Source organism: Manis javanica, chromosome 10 (assembly GCF_040802235.1).
Source record: "Manis javanica isolate MJ-LG chromosome 10, MJ_LKY, whole genome shotgun sequence".
Classification (NCBI taxonomy): Eukaryota; Metazoa; Chordata; class Mammalia; order Pholidota; family Manidae; genus Manis; species Manis javanica.
In genome coordinates, this window is record NC_133165.1 from 114,317,053 (window position 1) to 114,340,100 (window position 23,048).

General features: G+C 50.2%; 1 protein-coding gene across 1 annotated transcript in view; it reads left to right on the forward strand.

Moving 5' to 3' along the window:
* Positions 1–366: 366 nt before the first annotated feature.
* The window catches only part of SAMM50 (SAMM50 sorting and assembly machinery component), a 35,162-nt gene continuing 12,480 nt past the window's right edge, over positions 367–23,048 (forward strand). The window contains exons 1-11 of the mRNA XM_037006813.2: positions 367–535; positions 4,329–4,439; positions 5,902–6,003; positions 8,907–8,994; positions 14,037–14,143; positions 14,639–14,769; positions 14,988–15,075; positions 16,969–17,097; positions 17,612–17,683; positions 18,458–18,544; positions 22,292–22,362. Of these exons, the coding sequence (XP_036862708.1) occupies positions 515–535; positions 4,329–4,439; positions 5,902–6,003; positions 8,907–8,994; positions 14,037–14,143; positions 14,639–14,769; positions 14,988–15,075; positions 16,969–17,097; positions 17,612–17,683; positions 18,458–18,544; positions 22,292–22,362 (1,007 nt within the window). The 5' untranslated portion in view covers positions 367–514. The remainder of the gene's footprint in view (positions 536–4,328; positions 4,440–5,901; positions 6,004–8,906; positions 8,995–14,036; positions 14,144–14,638; positions 14,770–14,987; positions 15,076–16,968; positions 17,098–17,611; positions 17,684–18,457; positions 18,545–22,291; positions 22,363–23,048) is intronic.

Genomic DNA, 23,048 nt, shown 5'->3' on the forward strand with positions numbered 1-23,048 from the left:
CAGCTCCTGGCGCTGGGCGAGGCCCACCTCTGCAGCCGGGTGTGGCGAGCATCGGCCCGGAGCGTGGAGACAAGCGCAGAACCCACCGGGCCGCGATGCCATGAAGGGTAAGGGCGAGACCTGGGTGAAGCCCCGGCGCACCCTCCAACTGGTGGTGACCGGCTCCCCGCGGACCCTCCCGCAGACCCACGCTCATAAGCCTGCCCATTCGGGACTGACTTCGAACGCTCTGCGCCCGCGTCGTCTCCAAGCTGCAGGGCTTCCTGGGGAGGGGGGGGGTGTTCTGTGAACATCCGGGTCACCAGCTCTTAAGGGCCAATGAGCGGAGGCACTGTGAGCCAGAGGGCGGGGAGAAGGCGGGGCATCATGGCCGCCCCCTGTTCGCTGCGTCCGGGGGCTTGTGGGCGGTGCGCGGACTGGCAGCTCTGCCACCGCGGACCCGACCTCTGTCCTTACCAGCCGATCCTTTACCGTGTCCCGGCACCTCGGCGAGGCGGAGGCCGGAGAGGGAACCATGGGGACAGTGCACGCTCGGGTAAGAGGCCCAGCGACTCGCGCGCTGCGTGACCTCAGGGCTGGCGCCGCGGGGAGACGCTCTCGCGGCTGCGCCCGGGGTTCCCTTGGGTGAGGGCGCTCGGGGGCGGCAGGACGGAAGACTGGGTGGGACTTGCCCAAGGTCACTCAGCGAGGCCGCGGTCCAGTAGGTAGCGAACTTCCGGTGGCGTCCCGCAGCGGAGTGGTGTGTTTCTCTCCGTTACCCCACCTTCAGCCGTCTCGGGCGTCTTGTCTCCTGACGGTCGCCTTCTTCGGCTCAAGCGCCCCGCCGCTGCCGGCGTCAGGGCCGACTCCCAGAGCACGAAGTGTCCTTTGGAGTCTTCTCACCCGGACCCAGCTAGGAGGCCCCCTTTCTCCTGACGTGCAGAGACGGAACCTCTCCATCTTTAGTGTGTTCTTTTCAAGTGGAGGAGTAATCGTATTTGCTCATTAATCTGTTGCGAGAGTTACGAGACGCAAATGCATCTGCAGTACTTAAACTGGGGTGTTCAGCGCGTACTAACAGCTTGCCCACCTGCCCTCGTCTATTGTAATTTTAATCGAGAGCCAGAAGGAATCTTTGTCCAAGGGCACACTGTTAGACCCCCACAATGTTCCAAATCTCAGACCTGAGTCCCAGCCCTTAGCACTACTTTTGTGCTACAACAGGGATCGTTACACGAACCCTGCTCAGAAGTTTTGTTTCCCCGTTAGCTTCTCGAAGAAGTTAGCACAGACTTCCCAGCATGGCATGCACAACTGGACTTAACTCCCCTTCTCAGATCTTCCATTCAAATGAAACACCGTTGCTGTTCAGGTACACTCTGTGGGCTGTACTATTGCACACATGAGCCGCCCTGACCACCCACCATTAGCTGTCAGAATATTTCCATCCTTCAGAACTCAATTCGTGTCACTTCCTGCATAAACTTCATCTTTATCTCCCCTTCACATTTTTCCTCTAGTGCCCTGTTTTAGTTCTGTTTGCACTTCTGTCTCGTTTTGTTTTTTTTTTTTAGATTCTAAATTTCTAGATGTTACAATAGGAACTGCATCATACTTGGCTTGCATCCCTTGTAGCATCTTGAACAAAGTAGGCATTTGTTTGTTTATTCAAGTTACAGTTACGAAAGGTCTACTGTATGCTTGGCACTGTTGCAGGTGCTAGGGATACAGAAAGAAAAACAGTCTCTGCTTTTATTGAGCTCCTTTGATGCTGAAATTGCTGCTCCTTTGATTAATGTATTGCCAAAAAATGTTGTCGGTTCTTTAATTTGACCTTTACATTCCACTAGCCGGTATTATTTGAGTTTTTCGGTCAGGACTCACAGGAAGAATAAATTTTACATTTGGTACCTAGTACCTTCATGCATATGTGAAACAAGTTTTGTGAAACAGTATTTACCATTCAAATCTGATACATTTTCTGGTATTTCTACCTCACTCTAGTCTACATCACTTTAAAGATGTTCTTCATAACTCATTAAATTTACTTCATGTCCTGTCCCTTCAGTTAGCACTGCCTTGCATAGAACCTGGCGCCTGGTGTTCAGTAAAACCTGTTGGCTGACTGGTAGACTGATCAGATTAAAGGTTAAAAACTAGATACGAGGATTTCTTTTAATTCCTTTCACCAAATACTTATTCCATGCCTGCTCTTCCAGACACTGGAAGGTAAATTATATGAGGGTGAAGATCTTCTCAGTGCTTTTCACACAGTAGATTATTAATATTTGGTGAATGAATGAACCCATATTAGTAGACAGTTTACTTGAGGACATCAACGTTTGATGTAACTATGAAATCTTCAAGACATCATCTCCTAAGTCTGAATTTGATATTACAGATGACTCTGGCAGATCTTTGGTGGACCTTGTTTTATGTTTTGAAATTTAAGGAGGCATAATGAAATTTTGTGCCTAGACAAAATGTATTTACTAAGCATTCAGATTAAATATAATTAATATGTGCATGTATTGCTAACCATAGTATATACTCTGCCTGCACAGTTTGCACAAATTTAATATACTTTTTTACATAATCTAAACATAAATATAGGAAGCACATTCCTGAAATGACACAGGTAAAAAGTTACTATTTTAATTTGTTAATATTTTTAGAAATATAGTAATGGTTCAGTTTTTTAAATATTACCCCCCAAAAATGAAAGAATGATTGTGAAATACATGGTATGTTCTTCATCCAGTATCATCTTCCCCTTTTCACTTATATAAATATTCCCCTTCAGCCACTATGAGGCAAGGACTTGGTCTGTCTTGTTCACTAATGAATTCCCAGCTCTCAGTGTATAGTAGGCGCTCAGTAAACATTTATTAATGAAGAAACAAAAGAAAAAAATAATCACTCACCCATTCCCCAAATATTTGAGTATTTCTGTTGTGCCAGGGCAGGTAAAAATAAGAAAAAGGAGGAGTATCTGCCAAGGTCAAAAACTTCTGCAGTCAAGAGATGTCTCTGTAAAGGAGAGACTGATTCTCCCTGAAGCTGCCAGGGATGACTCAGGACGAGCTGGCATAAGGTGGGCTGTTTTAGCGGGGCAGTATTCTGGGCAGAGAGATCAGGGTATGCACAAACATGGCTGTGTGGGCCAGGCGGTGGGGGGATGAAAACAAGTACAGGTGCAGGCCTTGCCGTTGGTTCCCTGTGTGCCTCCAAGGAATCTGCTTGGCTTCTATCCCCGTCGGCCCTTTGGGGGACCATCAGGGTGTTTTAGAGCAGGATGGGAAAGAGGACATGGTACTGTGGGGCCATTACCGGTCCAGAGATCAGTGACATTATAGAGGATGTACTGGCGAGAGACTGTTGAGTACTCTCGGGATAAGGCTGTACTGGCCTAGAGTCCCCATTGCTCCACATACTGCAGATACCAACACTTCTGTGTACCATAAGAATGCTTTATTTATAGAGAATTGGTTGAGTAAAGAAGCAGCCAGATACTGGTTAGCACAGTTTTCTCCAAATGCGCCTGTTTGTACAATGACCTAGTGTCACACTGGACCTTTTGAATCCCTTTCTGGGAGCATCTGGGAATTCCCTGTGGCCAAGCAAGCATATATATGGTACATAATATCATATTATGTTATTATATGTACTATTATATTATTATGTCTCCTGAGAAGTACTATACTAGGCATAGCCAGCAGAATCCTTATTCTGAAGATGCTTTAATGCTTTTGAGATAATATCAGTTCATATTGAAGAAAGTGACTTTCTTCCTATTATATGAACATATGCAATTCCCCTTAATGTATGAATGAGACTTTCTAAATGGAAGCAATCTATCAGGCTGCATAAAAACATGTTTTAGTAATTTGGTTTGTCAATATAATTATCCTTGACTATCCAATTTTGAATAAAAAAATTAGGGTACTTTCTGTAACAACAAGAAAGCAAAAATTTTTTCTTTTCCCTGATAAATGTCTTTGTGGCCCCTATGGGCCTCAGGTGGGCAGAACTAGATAGCTATAGTCCCAGAGTCCTCAGTTCATGACACATTCATCATAGGTTCGTGCCTGACCCTTTTAGGTAGTTAATTTTCGTCTTTGTTTTACTTATTAATAATACACTGGATGCCAGTGAGCTCACTACCAGCCTGAGGCTTGCATACGGGCAGTAGCTTACATCTGCCCTGTGCCGCACACCCTGCCCTGCCTCCGCTCACCAGAGGGAGCCAGGGTGCTTGGTGTTCTGGAGCACCATCTAAAGACAAAACTGAAAGGTTTTGAGTTTATATGTTCTAAGTTCATTTACCTGTTGTCCTTCCTCCCTTTCAGAGTTTAGAGCCTCTTCCAGCCAGTGGACCTGATTTTGGAGCATTAGGAGAAGAAGCTGAATTCGTTGAGGTTGAACCTGAAGCCAAACAGGAAATTCTTGAAAACAAGGATGTGAGTGTTCTGCTGGAGGGCTCAGTGGGGCTGCTACTAGAGACACTCAGCGCTGTAACCCGCTAGGGGTGCGGGGGGAGTCACTGTCGCGGTGCCTTCAGCAAAGGGGAGTTCGCAGCCAACTACATTTCAGAAAGGCTGGCGACTTCTGGAAAAATCATTTCTGGTTTCAAAGAAATACTTCCCTCTTGGTGGTAATTATTGTGGGAAGTTGAAACAAACACCTTATTTATTTATATTATTAAAAAAAAACCCCGAAAGTATTTCAAGAACAAACTCAAATTATGCTTAAGGTTATGCTGTGTTCTTTGTGCCTAGAAAGAAGACCTTGGGTCTTCAATGAAACTTCTCCTGAACTTTGTTGCCTTTAAAATTTAAACACAGCTGAAGAACTGTACACACATTTTTATTACCTCCTTCGGGTCTCAGGGCAGTATTCTGATTTCCCTAAGGTGTATTCCCTGAATGCTCACCGATATTCTTGATATATTTTTCTCGGCTACTCATTACCATCTGTAACTGACCCTCAGATAATGCTGGGCTTGGAGGCACTGATCCCCCACCCAGCTGAAAGTCTATGTGCGACTTTTGACTTTCCCAAACCTTAACTGCTAATGGCCAACTGCTGACCAGAAGCCTCACCAATAACATAAACAGTTGATGAATGCTTACTCTGTGTGTCATATGTATTATATACTGTATTCTTGCAATAAAATAAGCAGGAGAAGAGAAAATGTTATCTCAAATTGTTGCAAACCTCCAAAAAATTTTCCAGTACATTTATTGAAAAAAATCCACTCTGAGTATACCCACACAGTTCAAATCCATGTTGTTCAAGGGGCAGCTGTACTATATATACTATGTAATTGCCTTTTTCTCCCCCTTGAGGCAGAAATTTATGTTGTATTTAGAATATAACCCCCTTGAGGCAGGAATTTATGTTGTATTTCCTGTTTAGAACAACACCAACTTGTAGGTAATCAGTGCATTTTTGTTGAATTAATTAATTAATTAAGCATTTACAGATAGGTGAGAGGCTCTGGGTCAGCATGTATCATGCCATATAGAAATCTATGCAAGATCTCTACCAAAATGCCTGAGGTTATTAAATAAGGGGTTACAGTCTGCGGCCCCCAAGGCCAGTGCATGGGGAGCATGTTGGGAAGGGCATACAGGCCCTCTATGGCCTGCCGGGGTTTAGGACTGGTGTGGTTCTTGGCCATCTGTCTACAGAGACCGTGTAGATCTCATTCACAGGAGTACAGACTAGTGAAAGGTAAGTTTAAGTAACCAGTTTTTCAAAAAGGCATGAAAAATACAAAGTCTGGAATTAAGAAGTATGGATCATATAACTTGAAAAAAAGTCCTTGAAATTAATTTTCAGACATTTGTCATTAGCTTGGATACCTAATCTCTTGCCCTGTATCATGCTTAATAATCAGTGTTCCCTTGTCACATTCAGGTGGTTGTTCAGCACGTTCATTTTGATGGACTTGGAAGGACGAAAGATGATATCATCATGTGTGAAATTGGAGAGGTTTTTAAGGCCAAAAACCTTATCGAGGCAAGTAACCTCTCTGCTTCCATCCCTTCCAAAGAACCTATAAGTCTCATGCCTCCTCAGATGACTGAGCACCCCACCCCAGCCTCATGCTGGTGACCTTGCCCCCTACTCTGCAGGGAGCATTGGCGACCCCAGGCCGAGCCCCCTCGGCTCCCTGGGTGCCTCCTGCAGAGTCGTTTGCGTTCACCGTCGCCTCCTGCCTCATCCTGGAGAAGCCGGTGTCCCCGTTTCCATGGCTATTCACCCTGCGCTCTCCACCCCACCCCAGCGCTGAGAGAGAAGCTGAGGTGCTAAGTGCTAACTGCTTCCCGGGCCCCACCTTTATGTAAAAAAGTATATTAAATTTGTGCAAACTGTGCAGGCAGAGTATATACTATGGTTAGCAATACATGCACATATTAATTATATTTAATCTGAATGCTTAGTAAATACATTTTGTCTAGGCACAAAATTCCATTATGCCTCCTTAAATTTCAAAACATAAAACAAGGTCCACCAAAGATCTGCCAGAATCATCTGTAATATCAAATTCAGACTTAGGAGATGATGTCTTGAAGATTTCATAGTTACATCAAACGTGCTCTGTGCTTGCTTACCCTTGGGGCCCTCACCCACCTTGTCGGGTGGGCGCTCGGTCATCACCCACTCCCGCTCATTCCTCAGGGCCCCTGCTCCATTTTCCCACCACCTTCCTCCTCCTCTGTGGGTTCCTCTTGTCCTTCTGCTCTTGGAGCCACATGAACATGTGCAGAATATCCAGGCAGAGGCTCCGACAGCTCCCTCATGGCCAGCCGTCTCCTTTCCATCCCCGTTTCACTTGACCTTTCAGCAGTGTCCATTCCCACTTTTTAAAAAAATTGGTATTTTCTTTAAAAGATTAATATATAAGCACAATTTTTTAAGAAGTATGAAACAATGAAATGGTACAGAGGGTACTGAAATGAAACATAGGCATTTCTTTCCCCTGCCAATGCAGTGCCCCTCTGCAGAGGTACTGAGGGCTGAGGGTTTCTTGTGCGTCCGTCCAGGTACGTTGTACACCTGTATAAACACAGAGCCCTTAAACAGTAACCCCATTCTCCATATTTGTTCTGCACCGTTCATTTTTGACCTTGTGGAGGTCTGTCCCCATCAGCACTCACCAGTCTGTGTGGCACCTCACTGTGTGGGCTCCCATAGTTCATTGTGTACTGTTCCTTATTGGCGGGCATTTAACTTAATTGTTTTGTTCTTACGAACGATGCTGCAGTGAACATCTTTGTGTATATATGACATCATATCTGCAGGTTAAAACCTTGGAAGTGGGATTACTGGGTCAAAGGGTATGGTGCCTAATTAACAGATGATGCCATATTGCTCTCCAGACATCATGCCGGCCCACACTCCTTCCAGTACTAGACGAAAGGGTCTCTGTTCCTCAACATTGGATGTTACCACACATTTAAAATTCTTGCCAGTCTGTTACGTGAAAGACACTGTCTCATTGTAGTTTGCCCTTTTTTACTGTAAATGAGATTGAGCACCTTTTCTGTGTTTGCCGGTCATTCATATTTCTCTTTTGTGAATTACCTGTTGGCGTCCCCTATTTTCATTCCGATTGCTGAGTTTTTGTCAATTTATAAAAGCTCCTGCATTAAAAAAAAAAGTGACCACTTTGTCACTTATGTCAGATGTGTTTTTCTTGCTTTATTGAGTTTATCTTTCCTCTTTCTCAGTAGTTTCCTTTGCCTTGTTTTCCCGTGAATCCCACACTCTCCTAGGCCGCCTCCCTCCGCTCATCACGTTCATTCTAGGCTCATGTCAGCCTGTCCTTCAGTGTTGGTCTTCCAGGAGGGTCGGTCTCCTGGGAGATGTCCCCCACACCCCTGCTTCAGCTGCAGCCTCTGCATCAGGGCTTCCCAGCCTGTTTCCAGCTGGTTCATGTCCCCCGAGCTTTGGCCCTGAATGTGCACGGAGGATACGCCCACTCAGCATTTCCTCCCGGACTCGCCGCGAACGTCTCCAACCCTGTGTGGCAGAAAACTGAACTGAGTTCATCGTCACTTTCCACCCTGCCTCCCCTTCCACCTCCATCCCCGACTTACCCGAGGGCCCAAGACACGCTAGCCCAGAGCTGGGACTTTAACTTTTGTGGTCTCGGCTTGCTGCCCATGTACTGCATCCGATCAGTTACTGTCCTGGGGCCCCTGTCTGAATGTGTGCAGCCTGTCCTCCCCTCTGACACCACGGCCTGCGCCTAATCAGCCTCCCTCCCAGCCGCTGGGTCCGCTGCAAGAACCTCCCGCTTCCCGCGGTCGCACCTTCTGCTTCGTGTTCAGCCGCATGACCGGTGCGCTCTCATAAGGAAATCCCATCCTGTCCTTCCCCTGCCGTAACCTCCGAAGTGGTTCCCCTTCCACCTGCAGGACGAGATCTAAGCATCGCTTCCGTGAGGGCCTTCCCGCTCTGCCTCCGGAGAGCCCTGCCTGCCTCCCCTTCTCTTCCACTTGCCCCTCCGCCAGGACTCCTGGCGCGGAAGGACTGCCGTCAACACTGAAGAGGAAAAAAAGCAGAACAGTGGTTAGAAAATTCAAACAACACAAAGAGGCACATACAGAAAGTCTTTTTCCCAGACAAACTGCTATTAACGGTTGGTCATGATCCCTCCCAGGCTGTACATTTTAATTAGTTTTTTTGTTTACATAAAAGGGATTATATTATGCACTGTGTTTTCTGCCCTTGGCTCCGTTTTGTGCTTCTGAATAGGAATGTTTTGCTCCCTTAAGGGCTTTGTCCGTCTGTCCTTAGGGGCGCTCTCTTCTCAGTGACTTTGCGCCAGTTGGTAAGCTGCCAGCCTGGTAGTAGAAGCACCACTCAGGTTTCTGTATCTTAGAGGAATACATTCTCTTTTTCCTCTCTTACAGGTAATGCGGAAATCTCATGAAGCCCGTGAAAAATTGCTTCGTCTAGGAATATTTAGACAAGTGGATGTTTTGATTGATACATGTCAAGGTACATACTGTGTGTAGTATCTCTGATCCCCCTCCTTCCACCCTCCAGGGTCACAGAGGCTATTGTGTGGCCAGACAGACTGAGCACTTGGAGGTTTATCAGGCAGACAGGTCTTGGTAGTAACTGGATTTCTGTAACAGGTCAGGGGAGAACGGGGAGCTTTGATGATATTGTGTGAATCCCTGGGTGGGTACTGGGGTTGTGAGAAGGGTCCCCGAGGAGGGAGCCAGGCATCATTCGGGATAGCCCAGCCCAGCAGGACTCCATTCAAGTGTGTGCTTTAGAAAGAGGTGGGCACTAGGAATCCCATGTCAGCTTTAGTTTTTGTTCATTTGCTTGTTTGCTGTGTGATATCGGGCAAGTCTGCCAACTTAACCAACATTTATTGTCTTGTTAGTGAATGCCTGCTGGGGTCAGGCCCTGTGCTGGGCGCCTGGGAGGGACACAGGAGCAAGCGAGGTGCAGTCTCCTTCTCAAGGAGCTTCTGGCCAAGTGGAGCAGGATCCGGGTGCCAGGCAAATAGGCGATGGCAGATGAGCTGATAGGTGGCGCTCTAAGGGGCTGGGGGAGTAGGCTGAGTCTCTTTGGGTGGGGCAGCGGGGAAGGGGAATTGTAGGTTTCCTGGACGGGCTGAGATGCACCTGAGACCTGAAGTCGTGTATGCGTTAGTTTGGGGAGCACGGCCAGCGTGGGGGAGGAGTGGAGACCGTCCGGGAAAGGGAGAGTGTTCAGCAGGCCCAGTGGCCAGGGAAAGGGAGGGCCCCAGGGTGGGCCCCAGTGTGCCACGGAGCCCAGGGGCAGACACGGAACGATGGAAGGCACCGCAGAAAAGTGATCAGGAGGCTCCACCGCAGAGGACTGACCACTTGGTGGTGGGCTTTATTCTGAGTCCACTAGACGGCTGTTGGAAAATGGGCATTTGGAATGAATCAGTGAACAGGTGAACTCTTCAAGATCGTATGGCGGACAATATTAAGAAAATGTAGATGAAGCTATGCAGAAATGCTTGCAAAAATATGAAACGCTATATAAACGAAAGGTATTTTTTTTATTTGTAATATAGATCATCCATGACTAACAGAGACCCCAAATATCAGTGGCTTAGGCAGGCGAGAAGTCTCTGACTCTCCACGACAGTTGGGAGGATGTCTGGGGCTGGTGTCACACTCTGCTGCTTGAACTCCTTGGGGCTGGCAAGGTTCTCCCCTGGTGCTCTGTCATCTCATCATCCTGAGGGTTCCCTGGTCCCTGTACTGGCTGTGCACCGTCAGCGTCAGGAAGGGGGGAAGGAGGCAGAGGTGAGATGCCCTGCCTGTCCGGGTGCTGTACGCAGCACTCCCCTCTCATCCCATTGGCCAGGACTTACTGACAAGGCCACACCTCCGTAGGAGAGGCTGAGAAATAGTGTCTGGGTGGCGACGAACCCAGCTAAGAAGTGGAGATTAGATCATGATGAGAACAATGGTTCTTGAATGTGGTTCCTGTCCAGCAGCACTGTTCACACCTGGGAACTTGTTAGAAATGCACATTCACCTGAAGCAGACACTGGGGGTGGGGCCAGTCAGCCATCTGGCCCAAGGAGCCCTCCCGCTTGTGAGGCAGCTCACGTTTGAGACCTGCTCGACTAGGAAGGGGAGAAGGCACCCTGGGAGATGACCACTGTTCCTGTGCCCTCTGAGCAGGAGCAGCGGCCACGCCTCTGCCACGGTCTGCAGTGCAGGCCCCGTGTACTGCCCACGTGAGTCCTCACAACACCTGCTGAAGGGACCGTTGTTTTAGCCAGTGTTTTCAGCTAGGGAAACTGAGGCTCCCAGAGGTTAAGTTACTTGCCCTGGGTCCAGTGAGGGAGTGACGTGGCCCATGCTGCCCCTCTGGGGTGCTTTGCTTGGTGCATACACTTGCTTTTCTAAGTGTTCCTTGCTGGTGGCACTTAGTTTTAGCACCCTCCTGTCATGTAAATGTGATGTGTATGCAGTCTGCTGGCCCACTTGTGTCACTGGTTCTGCATGCTGAGCCATGCATTAGAATTCCCTGGAAGCTTTTAAAGAAGAGTGGTTTGGAGCAGCGACTCTTCTGTGTGATTGTCTTGGTGGGTATGCAGCAGCATCCATTTGTCAAACCCCCTAAAATGTATACCACCAAGAGTGAACCTTACTGCAGATCACACTTTAGTCCATAATAACGTCTCACTGTTGGTTCACCAATTGTAACAGATGTGCCACACCAGTGCAAGCTGTCAATTATATAAAAAATAGGGGAAATGTGTGAAGGAGGGTCGGTGTGGCTAAAGTGAGGTTTCTTTGGCCAGAATTCCCACCTGGCCCTAGTCAGTTAGCTCACTACACATGTGTGGGCAATACATTGCTACTGACTCTACATAAAGAGCTCCGCCCAGTGCTCTGGGCTTCAAGGCTGCAGGACAGCAGAGACTGAGACGGCTGTGGGGGCAGAGAGGCCCAGAGGCAGAGACTGGCTTGTTGCGTGCCAATTCGCTTTGAGTGGACGGGATTCTAGTGACTGACCTGCTACTGTGGGACTAAAGTTGCGTATAAGCTCTTTCACCCCAAGAATGTTCCATTGTCATTCCTTGGTCTCCCTGAATCCGTAGTGAACTTCCCTGGGGCTTGTAGATAAATGAGAAGTCCTGTGGCCAGGATTCTCACCTGGCCCTGGTTGACTAGCTCACTGCACACCTGCGGGCAATACATGGCTGTTGACTCTATATAAAGAGCTCTGCCCAGCGCTCTGCACGCTACACGGTGGCAGGGCTGCAGGAGAGCAGAGCAGAGGCTGGAGTGGTGGCAGCGCTGAGGACAGACTGAGACGGCTGTGCGGAGACAGAGGCCCAGAGGCAGAGACCGGCTTGCTGCGTGCAGACTCGCTCTGAGTGGATGGGATTCTAGTGACTGACCTGCCACCTGGAAATAAAGTTAGGTATAACCCTTTCACCCCAAGAACGTTTTGCTGTCAGTTTCTTTGGTCACATTGAATCCATAGCGAACTTGCCCGGGGCTGAAACCCATTGGCAGGATAACTGCCAGCACCTACAGGATTCATTGTTGACCAAGAAAAAGAATAGGCTGCCCTCCATGGAGGAGTGTTTCAGCCGTTTGTGCCTGTGGATGGGGAGACATTTGAGTGTCCCCCAGTGGCCATATGGTCCTATGTACATAAAGGCTTGCCTCCTAGAGGACTGGGCCCCACCCCAAGGCTGGGAAGGGGTGGAGGTGACCCCTGAGGCAGTAGGGGTGGCCCTCAGCAGAACAGGGAATTCCTTAGAGAAACAGTGCCTGTGAGGCGGCAGGAGCGGGGGGGAGATTTTTTTCTCACAATACTGAGAAAAGCCGTAAGGGAGAAAGACGCCCTCCTGCAGGGAGCGTGAGGAGAGGCAGCACGAGAACGTGAGCTGCGAGGTGCTGTCGAGGTAAAAAGTTTGTTGGTGACTGAAATGGCATCACTACGAGGTGCTGTGGAGACGGTAAAGGGTGTCACGGTAGCGCGGGGGCGCAGGCCGCCAGGTGCCGTGGGGCAGGGGACGGATGTGGTGGGGCCGTCAGCCCCAGAGATGGGAGCCGAAGTTTGACGAACAGGTGGGGGTGGAGGCCCTGGTGATGCCAGAGACATCAGCCTCTCCTCAGTTGAAAGCCCGCCTGGTTGAAAGCTGGTGGAAAGCCCCCCAAAAAATAGACTTGGCAACCCACGGGTTCTTCCAGGAGGGGCGCAGCCCCCTCCTCAGGCCGTGGAGCACTCCATGCTCTGCTCCTATACTCGGGCTCAAGCAATGAGAGCACGAGGGAAGTAGGTCTGCTCCTCGAAGGAAGAATTTGAGTGGACGGGATTCTGTGCTTGGCCTGCCACCGTGGGAATAAAGTCGGGTGTAAACTTTCACCATCAGAACATTCCATTGTCGTTTTTCAGTCTGACTGAATCAAGAGTGAACTTCCCTGGGGCTGAAACCCACTGGCGAGACCTGCTCTAAACAATAAACTGTACTAATTTTAAAAAGAAAAGAAAAGAATGGTGACATGCTCCACCCTAGAGGAGCTGCATCTGAGATTTAGAAGCCAGTGGCCGGCCATCCTCAAGTTTGACAGCATCCCAGAGGCGGCCAGTGTCCAAGCAGTGTTCCAGGATCAACGGCTTCCCCTCTGCGGGTGCTCAGCCCTGCCCCCTGCCCCCCAGGGCTCCCGGGGACTACAGAGGCCTCAGCGCAAATTCAGACACTGATCATCCCGCAGGCGCCACAGTCCTAGCTGGAGGAGGGACAGAAATAATCACCTCTTATATTTGTATTGCATTTGTTGCTGATCTTTCAGGATTATATGAATCCCTCTTGTCATGTGAATTCTGTGTTTTGATTTCAGTTGAATTCAGCGGTGCCCCAAGTATTTTCAAGGACCTCCCTAGTAGGAGAACAAACACTTCTAGTAACTAATATGTGCTTAAACAGATAATCTGCTTTTATTTTGTTCCAGTAGCAAAATCTGACTGTTTTTTTGTTGTTATCATTAATATACAGTTACATGAGCAACATTATGGTTACTAGACTCCCCCCATTATCAAGGCCCCACCACATAGCCCGTAAGAGTCACTGTCCATCAGCGTAGTAAGATGCTGTAGAATCACTACTTGTCTTTGTTATACTGCCCTCCCCGTGCCCCCAACCCCCTACATTATGTGCGCTAATCGTAATGCCCCTTTTTCCCGCCTTATCCCTCCCTTCCCACCCATCCTCCCCAGTCCCTTTCCCTTTGGTAACTGTTAGTCCATTTTTGGCTTCAGTGAGTCTGTTGCTGTTTTTATTCCTTCACAGTCTGTTTTTTATACCTTCTACCACAGGAATGAGATACAGGTGTTTTGGCCTAGAGGAACATTGTGATTTTGTGTGGGCATGCTCTTGAACTTAAACTAGGGGTGTGTTTTCCAAAGGAGATTATGAAATAAAAAGAATCTTCAGATTGCGTTTTGTCTTTCGCAGTGGGACCTAAGATAAAGCTATGTATTCTAGCTGTTTTAGTGTTCGGTGTTTTTCATTTTCTTAGGTGATGATGCACTTCCAAATGGGCTGGACGTCACCTTTGAAGTGACGGAGCTGAGGAGACTCACGGGCAGCTACAACACCATGGTCGGGAACAACGAGGGCAGCATGGTATGGCTCAGGCTTCCTTCCCAGGAGTGGGACTTTCCGTTATGGGCTTTTAAAATGTGACTGTTGTAAACACTGATGGTAGTTTCAAGACTTTCCTATGCCTTAATCTTTATTTGTAAGATAATGTGTAATTCTTCATTCATCTTCCTAGAATTATTATGTGTTTCAATGTCTGAAAACAATATTAACCTCTAGTTAAATAGGAATGATTTGGGGAACGTTTGTACTAGGCTTCTTGTTCAAATTCCCCTAAACTCCAAATCCATTCTGTTGATTTCCCGAGCCTCACAGTTACTGAGGTTAGCCTAGCCCGCAAGTTAGTCAGGTGTGTGCACTCAGCAAAGGCATGTTTTAAGAGTAAAAGCAATTACCAGTGAAAGGCCAGACCTGGAGCCTACACTGGTGTCTTGGTTTTCGTAGAGTCCCTTAGCCCGCGTACTCTTTCTTAAAAGTTAGCATTTCTTCAGTTCACCACTATTTTTCTTTCCCTCCTAGGTACTCGGCCTCAAATTCCCTAATCTTCTAGGCCGGGCGGAAAAGGTGACTTTTCAGTTTTCCTATGGAACAAAAGAAACTTCGTATGGCCTGTCCTTCTTCAAACCACACCCGGGAAACTTCGACAGAAAGTAGGAAGCCAAACAGACTGTTGAGCACAGTAGCCTGGTTTAAAGTTAACATAGATGCCTTGCTTGTGAAAAGAAACTGCAGAATCAGCTGCCACTTGTACAGTGTCACATGCTGGGGAGATGGGCCCCAGAAGTGTCTTTTTAAATCTGTTGATTTGAATGTGTACAAATTACAGTCACAGTTTCAGCTTTTAAAGCAATGTCCCATTGTCTCCTAGTTTCTCTGTAAACTTATATAAAGTGACCGGCCAGTTCCCCTGGAGCTCTCTTCGGGAGACAGACAGAGGGGTGTCCGCCGAGTACAGCGTGAGTAGCGTCTCCATCACCCCCTTGTGCTCTCCAGTGGAAATAGCACCTATTGAGTTGATTCCCAAAGATGGCAAGAGGGGGCTGCTGGGGAGGGCGTGGAGCACGCGGGCAATGCAGTGAGCTGATGTCTGCAGCGGTGGGCGTTGCTGGGGTCAGCCTTTGCCCTCCTGTCTGCTGCCTCCCAGCCCGGTGCCTCTCTCCTGGCCGAGTTCTCTGACCCGCCAGATCTCTTCCCTGCTCCTGACTGCCTGTGATGCCGTCCGTTTGTCTTTGCCTGTCTGTGCTGTGATAGCCTCCGGTAGTGAGCAGTCGCTCCAGGCTACTGAAAGCCTTCATCAGTGGTTTACCTTCAGTTTACATCTAGCAGGATCTGACTAAATGCAACAGATGGAATCACTGTCCTTTGATCACTCTTTGGCTTTAGGATGAAACCTGCTCTTTTTTCCCTTCCTGTAGTCCTTCCCTCCTGTGCCAGGCTTCAGTTAATGAAATGTAAATACTTAAATGTGTGGGGTTAGTTCCCCAGGTGTGCTCCTCAGACCAGCAGCATCAGCCTCATTGTGAGCTGGTTAGAAATGCAAATTTTAATGGCTGCATCTGCCCTGCTCTATCAGCATGTCTGGGAGTGGGGCCCAGGAAATGCAGCACCTCCCAGTTCCTCCCCGTGGCTGCTCTGGGAACCACGCTGAAGCCCCAGGGCCCTTCCTGGGCTTCATCCACCCTGTGCTGTTCAGCTCAGGCACGAGACCCATGGGCCGCTCAGGCTGCTTTTCCTGGGAGACCAGGGTCGCGGAGACTGCACCCTGAGGTAGACCAGGTGGCAGGCTCCGGTGTAAACGTGAGCACTTCTTTCTCGGTGAAGCCGTCTCTCCTTGTCTCAAGGAGTAGCCTTCAGGGACCTTTTTGCCCTGTGCCCTGTGTACACAAACTGCTCTCCCCAGCCCTGTTCTGGCAGTAGTAAGCCAGCCGTGTGGGAGGTTCTGCCCCATCTTTCCCCTGGGTCCCTTTTTACCTGTCTTTTCTAAGCCTAAAGGAAAAGATGCCTAGAGTAGAAACACCTTGTTTATCCACAGGGAATAGCAGAGCTGAAAGGCGTGTCTTGGATCTAGGTACAGGCAGGTACCTGGAGGAGAGGAGGGAAATGGACAGAGGACCCAGAGGTGGGCTCCTGGAGGAAAGGACTGTAGCCTACTCCCTGTCCGTCCTCAGTGCCCCATGTTCCCTTGTAGACTGCAGGGCTTCAGATAACGCCCAGTGTGGGACTCACTCTGGGGATGGTGCTGTGACCGGGCTTCCTTCTAAGAGTTACATCATTGTCCTACACCCCAAGGCCACCAGACAACATCCTTCAGTGTTGAAAATCCGCCTGGGCATTTCTCTGAGATAGAGATCTGAGAGGCAGTTCTGCCTTCAGGAAAGGAGGGGGCCAAGAGGTAGGTTCCACTTGCCAGGGACCGCTTGCCCAGAGCTCACGTGGCTCAGGCCTGCAGCGAGCGTGCTCCTGGCTCGTGTAACCTGTCTCCTCGCTCTTCTCCGGCGGCCGATGTGGGTCACCTGGGTCATCCAGCCTGGCCAGGTCAGGCGTGTGTCAGATGGCCTTAGAGGTGGAGGAGAAGCCTGTCATCGGGAAGTTGCTTGCAGCTTTTAGACAGCTGACGCTGCTCCCCTGAACAGTATTTCCTTCCACTGGTCACCGCTCTCCCCCCGCCTCCCTCTGTTTCTTCCTCCCCCACCTTCCCTGTTCTTTATCCATCTGGCCCATCGCTGACAAATTTATCTTAGGTATTTAATGAGTTGTTACCGTCGTGGCGCCGCATTCTGAGTTCTGATTCGGGACAGCCTCCCGTTTGTACAGCACAAGGGGTTTACTGTGTCTCCGTGCGCTTGCAGTTTCCCATTTGGAAGACCAGCCACACTGTCAAGTGGGAGGGAGTGTGGAGAGAGCTGGGCTGCCTCTCGAGGACAGCGTCGTTTGCTGTCCGGAAGGAGAGCGGGCACTCACTGAAGTCGTCCCTTTCGGTAAGGCTTTCTCTTATCTGAGTAGATATCGAGCTGCCTCGGTGCAGCCATGCTGTACATTGGGAAAACGTCGGGACGGATCGAGAGGGTCACAGCTTGGGTGGCCGAATGGTGCCTGCTGGTCACTTTGTGAACTTATGGACACCATGTCATGTTATTTTTTCTAAATAACCCCAATGGCAGCGGGGAAGTTGTGCTCAAGAGCTCCTGTGGAATTCTAGTTGCAAGCTGGTTGGGTTGACGAAGGTCAGGGTGTCAAGTTCCTTCACAGAACAAATGCCGTGATGGGGTCGTAATCTCCCACCTGGCGAATGCAAACCACCCTCTCATTCCTCTCATGTAGGATAGGGGTAGTGTGCTGCCCCCTCAGAGGGCACTTGCACAGGTGAAAATGGTCTAAGAGTTGGGAAGTGCCTGTTGAGCACAGTGCCTGGCGCGCAGGCAGCGTTCAGTAAGTGCTTGCTGTCCTTTTATAACCTATTTGAAGTGAAAATCTCCCACGTATTTCTTTCAGCACGCGATGGTCATCGACTCTCGGAACTCTCCCATCTTACCAAGAAGAGGGGCTTTGCTGAAAGTTAACCAGGTGGTAACTCTGCACCCGTGACCTGTGCGGGCAGTGGCCCCCAGAGATAGAGGGTCCCCTACAGTAGCCACATTCCAGCATCGAATAGTCTCCCTTGATTGTAAAGTTCACGCCGGAGCGGCTTGCAGGGTGTTGGTCCCCTCAGGGTCCCTAGCCGTGGAGCTGCACCCTGCTATCCTGTCCTGTGCCTCCACAGTGTGGGGTGGGGACTCGGTCCTGGCCTCTCTGCTGGGGTCGCTTCCTAGGCCAGGAGGAAGGTTGTGGCTTGGTGTCATTGATTTCCCTGGACACCTGCTAGTGGGCACCACAAGGCAGATAGTGGCTCATGGGCCGGTGGTGGTGGGTGGGCAGCCAGGCTGGGTGGGGCCCTGGCGCTCAGCTGGCCTGATCTGTTTCAGAGGACCGGCTCGCAATCACATTTTTATATGAAATGTGCCAAATTGAAAAAGACTAGTTTTTTTTTCTAGACACTGATTAGACCAAGCAAGCCAGGTCCTGCGTTGCAAGCACTATAATAAAGCATTGGCGTTAGTAGCGCTGTCTTCCCGCACGTGGGAGTAACACGCTCTGCCTCATGCAGGGCATTTGGGGCTTCTGTCTCTGTCAGTCCCCTGGAACCATCTAGAACTACTTTAGCTTCCAGGAGGCAAAGTGGTCTGTTGCCCCTTTAAAAATACAGCACAACAGAATGAACTGCCATTGTGGTGAGGCTGTGGAGCCGCCTTGGTAGTCGGTCTGTTGCTCCGTTTTGACCCGTGCGTTCTTCCCCTCCAGGAACTGGCAGGCTATACCGGCGGGGACGTGAGCTTCATAAAAGAAGATTTTGAGCTTCAGTTGAATAAACAACTCTTATTCGATTCAGTGAGTATTTAGCCAAAATGTCACCTGCATTTTTATCCCACATTTTGGAATCTCAGTTTCTGAATAGCTCATGTGCCAAAGGGAAGCCCCGAACGTTAATGCTAGCTGGTGAAGCGCTTGGTCCTGAAAACTCACCCAGAGCTGACGTTCCGGGGAAGAAGTGAGAACCAGTCTCTCTGAGAGGCACCTGTCTGTCATCCCATGCGGGCCCGCGAGAGCCCCTCCCCCTCTGTCAGCTCAGGGCCATCGAGGAGGTGTGTCTGCTTCCCTCCTTGAGTCGCTTCCATGGAACCTGAGTCTTCCCTTTCTTTTCCTGGGTCTGCTGGGCTCTGGGCACTTCCAGAAATTTTTTTTTTTAATCTTGAATATAGTTTTGGGTGGTCTCTCCTGTTTTGCTGAGAGGAGTGAGTGACTGGGAGGCCCGGGCACCGGCAGCCCTGGCTCGTTCTCCGTCTTCCAGGGGGGCCTGGGGCCAGCTCTCTGCCCGGGTTGCTGCCTTGCAATGACCACCCTAACACGTGGGGGCGAATTGGAATGAAAGGGTCACTGTATCTGTTTCTAGCGCCGTCTCTCACTGCGCTTGGAATTTGCTTCCTGCCTCCCTGGCCCCTGTGTGTCCAGAGGCCTCTTGTCCAGCTCAGGGAGCTTTCTGGCCCCCTCCCTGCGCCTTCTCCACGGCCCTTGATGCCGCCAACATTCGGCTCCGTTCTCCCGCATCCGGCTTTTGCACAGCCGTCTGTCCTCAGAGCCCTTCCACGGCTCCCCCCGCTTCCTCCGCGCAACCATGTCTTTCCCCTAGGCTCGTAGAGGTTCGCCGTTCTGCCCACTGCCCCTGGGCAGTCTCGCCCACCCTGCAGCTACCCTCCGTGCTGGGGCTCCCGAAGCTCGTCTAGCTTTCCTCCTGGGCCCCAATTCACAGGCTAGTGGACATTTCTGCTCCATTCCTCACAGACTCTTCAAACTCGGAATGCCTGAAGCGGACTGTGGCTTCCCTTCTGAAGTCTGTACCTGGCACCTGGGCTTCCGAGGCCGTTGACTTGCACTTCCATTCACCTCCCTGCCTTTTCCCTTCTCCTGGCTGCTCCAAGGCCTCCCCTCAAAGCCACTGAGCGCCAGTCCATCTCTTCTGCCCCCTACCCAGGGTTGCTCCAGTGCCTGCTGCCCTCCTCACGGTGGCATTGATGCCATTTCTGATGAGCCTCTGCCTCCCCCCCCCGCCCTCACCCCTCCCCTTTTCCACCCCTCAGACGTGCTGGTCTTCATGAAGTGAGGCCTTACAGTGTCAGGCTCCTGCATGAAGTGTGTGCTCTCGGCAGCGTGCGTGCGGACTTGGATCTCACCTCTGGCCACCTCTCCCTGTGCCTTGGTGCTGCTAAGCTCCTTGTTCCCCAAAGGACTGGGTCCTCTTTTGCTTCCATGCATTTAGGCTTTGTTCCCCAGCTGTAAATCCCTGTTTTCAGCTGCTCACCTGGCCTCCTGCTCCCTGCCTTCAATACTGAGGTTCAGGCATGTCTCCTGCAGGCTCCTCCAGCCTCCCAGACCAAAGTGGGGCTCCTCCCCTCTGCTTATCTTCCTGTGTGTGTCTCTGGGTGCCCGACATCCCCCCACCCGTCCATCCCCCCACCTTCCCACCACATATATCCCAGCTGCCAGGCACTGTCTGGGTCCTACAAATAGCTCAGTAAATGAAACATAGTTCCTGCTCTTGCATCCTAGTAAAGGAAGACCCACGAGCAATACATGTGTGTTTCATTTAGCAGGTGGTGGTATGTGTTATAAAGACCAATAAAACAGTAAAAGGATAGGAAGTGACCGAAGAGGTGCTGCCTTATTCAGGATAGTCAGGGAAGGCGCCTTTGATGAGCCACATCTCCACACAGTCCAGAACAGAGTGAGGGGCCGGCCTTAGGCTGTTTGGAAAGGCACAGCATGTCCCGGGGTGAGCCAGGGGGCGGCCGAGGCCGGGCAGAGTGAGGAGTGGGGGGAGCAGCAGGCGGGGTTGACACCCTGGACCGAAGCAGAGGAGGCCCAGCCTGGAGGGAGTGTGGCGGGTGGCTCTACAGCAACCAGCCAGAGGTAGTGTGTGCAGAGGTAGCAGTGATGGGGGGTGGCCCTGGAGTCTCTCCTGGGGCTTTGTGTTCTCAGCTCGGACGGAGACATGCAGAGAGGGAGTGGGCAGCTGGGGAGAGGGCCAGGCATGAACTCACATCAGGGCGAGAGGGGGTGGGCTGGTAGGGAAAGGCAGGGCATTGCCAGGGAGCTCTGAGGGCCTGCGAGGCAGTACAGCCAGGTGTGCAAGGAGCCCCCGGCATGAAGGGGCATCTCCCGCTGCACAGCCAGGCACAGGCAGGTGGAGTGAGCCGGGCCTGGGGTGTCGCCAGGTGAGGGACACAGGTGAGGTGCACATAGCTGGTGAGTTTCAGGGATGGGCCACGGAGTTTCAGCTGGGTACAGAGGGCACATGAGAGGATGGGGAAGAGGGTCGGAGTGTAGGTCCTGCTGGAGTTGAAGAATTGGGGAGTTTAGGCTGGAGGGGGCAGCCTGGAAAGGTGGAGTCGGTGGGGGTGACGAGAAGATGGGCTCTCATGGTCATGAGGTCAGCAGGGACATCAGCCACAGTGGGATTACCACGGGGGAAGGATCAATTCTAGTGTTGGCCCCGGTTAGGCCTGCTCCCAGACAGATGTGACGATAGGGCAGCAAGAGGCGCTCCCTCTCTGTCCTGCTCACAGTGGAGTCAAGGCCATGGAAGCCTTGCGGGCCCTGCCAGACCTACTCAGGCCACTCTCAACGCTGCGGTGGGCGTTCCTCCAAGGGCGGGCCTGCCCTGTGGTTCCCGTCACTGCTCCCCCCAGAGTGGTGTGAGTCTGGTGAGGGCAGCTCCCCGAGGGCACTCCGAGCTCTGGCCCCTCAGTTTATCCTATAGCGTCAGTCACGATGCTGGGCTCAAAGGTGGTGGTTCCTTAATGTTGAACAACTGGTTGAATTTATCAGAATTGAGTGTTTAGCTTGGTTTGCTCTGCCCACCCCCTGTCCCGGTGTCCATCAGTAGTCCTTCCAAAAAAGAGGGATCTGTGCAGCTTTGCAGGGCAGGAGAGTGCAGGTCAGAGGACAGAGGGGCAGAAGCACGGGGCACGCTCCGGAGATGTGGTGGGCTGCGGGGTGAGGCCTGGGTGGGTGAGCCCAGAGAGCCTCCTGCTGGTTAAAGGTGGTGGTGGGTGGATTCTGTGGGTGTGAGGATAGGATCCTTCGGTCACTGCCCTTGGCCCGTTAGAGAGCTCTGTCTGCAAGGCTTGGAGTAGAAGCTGTGTGTCCTTCGCATTCCTATATGGGGACTGTAACCTCTGCCTTCATTCACCTCCTATGTTTTGAGGCCAAGCCAGAGTCCTGAGCAGAACAGTTTCCCTCCGTCAGGCCGTGGAGGGAGCTGCCCTGTGTCGGAATGGAAGCTGTGTCGGAATGGATGCTGTACCCAATACCCTGCCTGGGTTTGAGCTTGGTTTTTTGCCTGTCTTCAACGTGTCTTTATTTGAAATTTAAAGTTGCCAGTACTACAAGTACTCACAAGATGCTTTGTAGCTCTTCCACTGCACAAGCTAGGTGTTCTCCTGGCCCTTCCACCCGCCACGGAGATCCCCCACTGGCATGTGGCCAGAGACCAGGGCTGCACGCGCCTCCTGTCTGCTACTGCTCGTTGGGATGAAAGAGACACTGGAAGAAACTGATCGCTTGTTTGTATTTCAATAGGTTTTCTCAACATCTCTCTGGGGTGGAATGTTGGTGCCTATTGGCGATAGACCATCAAGTATCGCTGATAGGTAAGTATTGGTCAGTGAGTGGGCAGTTTGCATGTTTGCCTTTGGCTTGTTTTGGTTGGTTTCTTGTAAGATATCTTAGAGAAGTTTATTTAGGAGAGCAACTACTTCACATTTTACTTTAGTTTTTATGTTTAAGTTAATTTGAAAATACCTAGAATATCTCATACTTAGTTATTTTTTACATTTTTGTTGAGGCAGAGTTAACTTTATTAAAAAAAAGTTTTTCTCTTTTGAGTATGAAAGAAGACACTTGTACACGTTGTAGAAATACAAAAACAGAGACCCGTGAAGTAAGCGGTGCTGCTCAGAGATCAGCCGTTAACTTCTGGGACTTCCCTTTTCGTTCATTTTCTGTGGATGTGTGTTACATGTATGTGTGTATACATACACATTCACATCTGCATAGGTTGTTGACAGGCTGTATTTTGCATGCCGTTTTGTGTCCTCCCTGCCATTTAAAAAGTTAAGCTTTTTAAAAAGAGTAAACCACTCATCAAGTCATGAGGAATTTTCTATAAGCAGTATTTTAATATTTCATCATTTACATATAAGTAACACCGAAGAATAAAACTTTGTAAATAAAATGAACTTTGGTTCCTTTTCTGAGGAGACATTCCTACATGTGAAATTATTGTCTCAAAAGCTCATAAAGAAGATTGCCGGAGCCTGCTTTTTAGAAAGCGTCT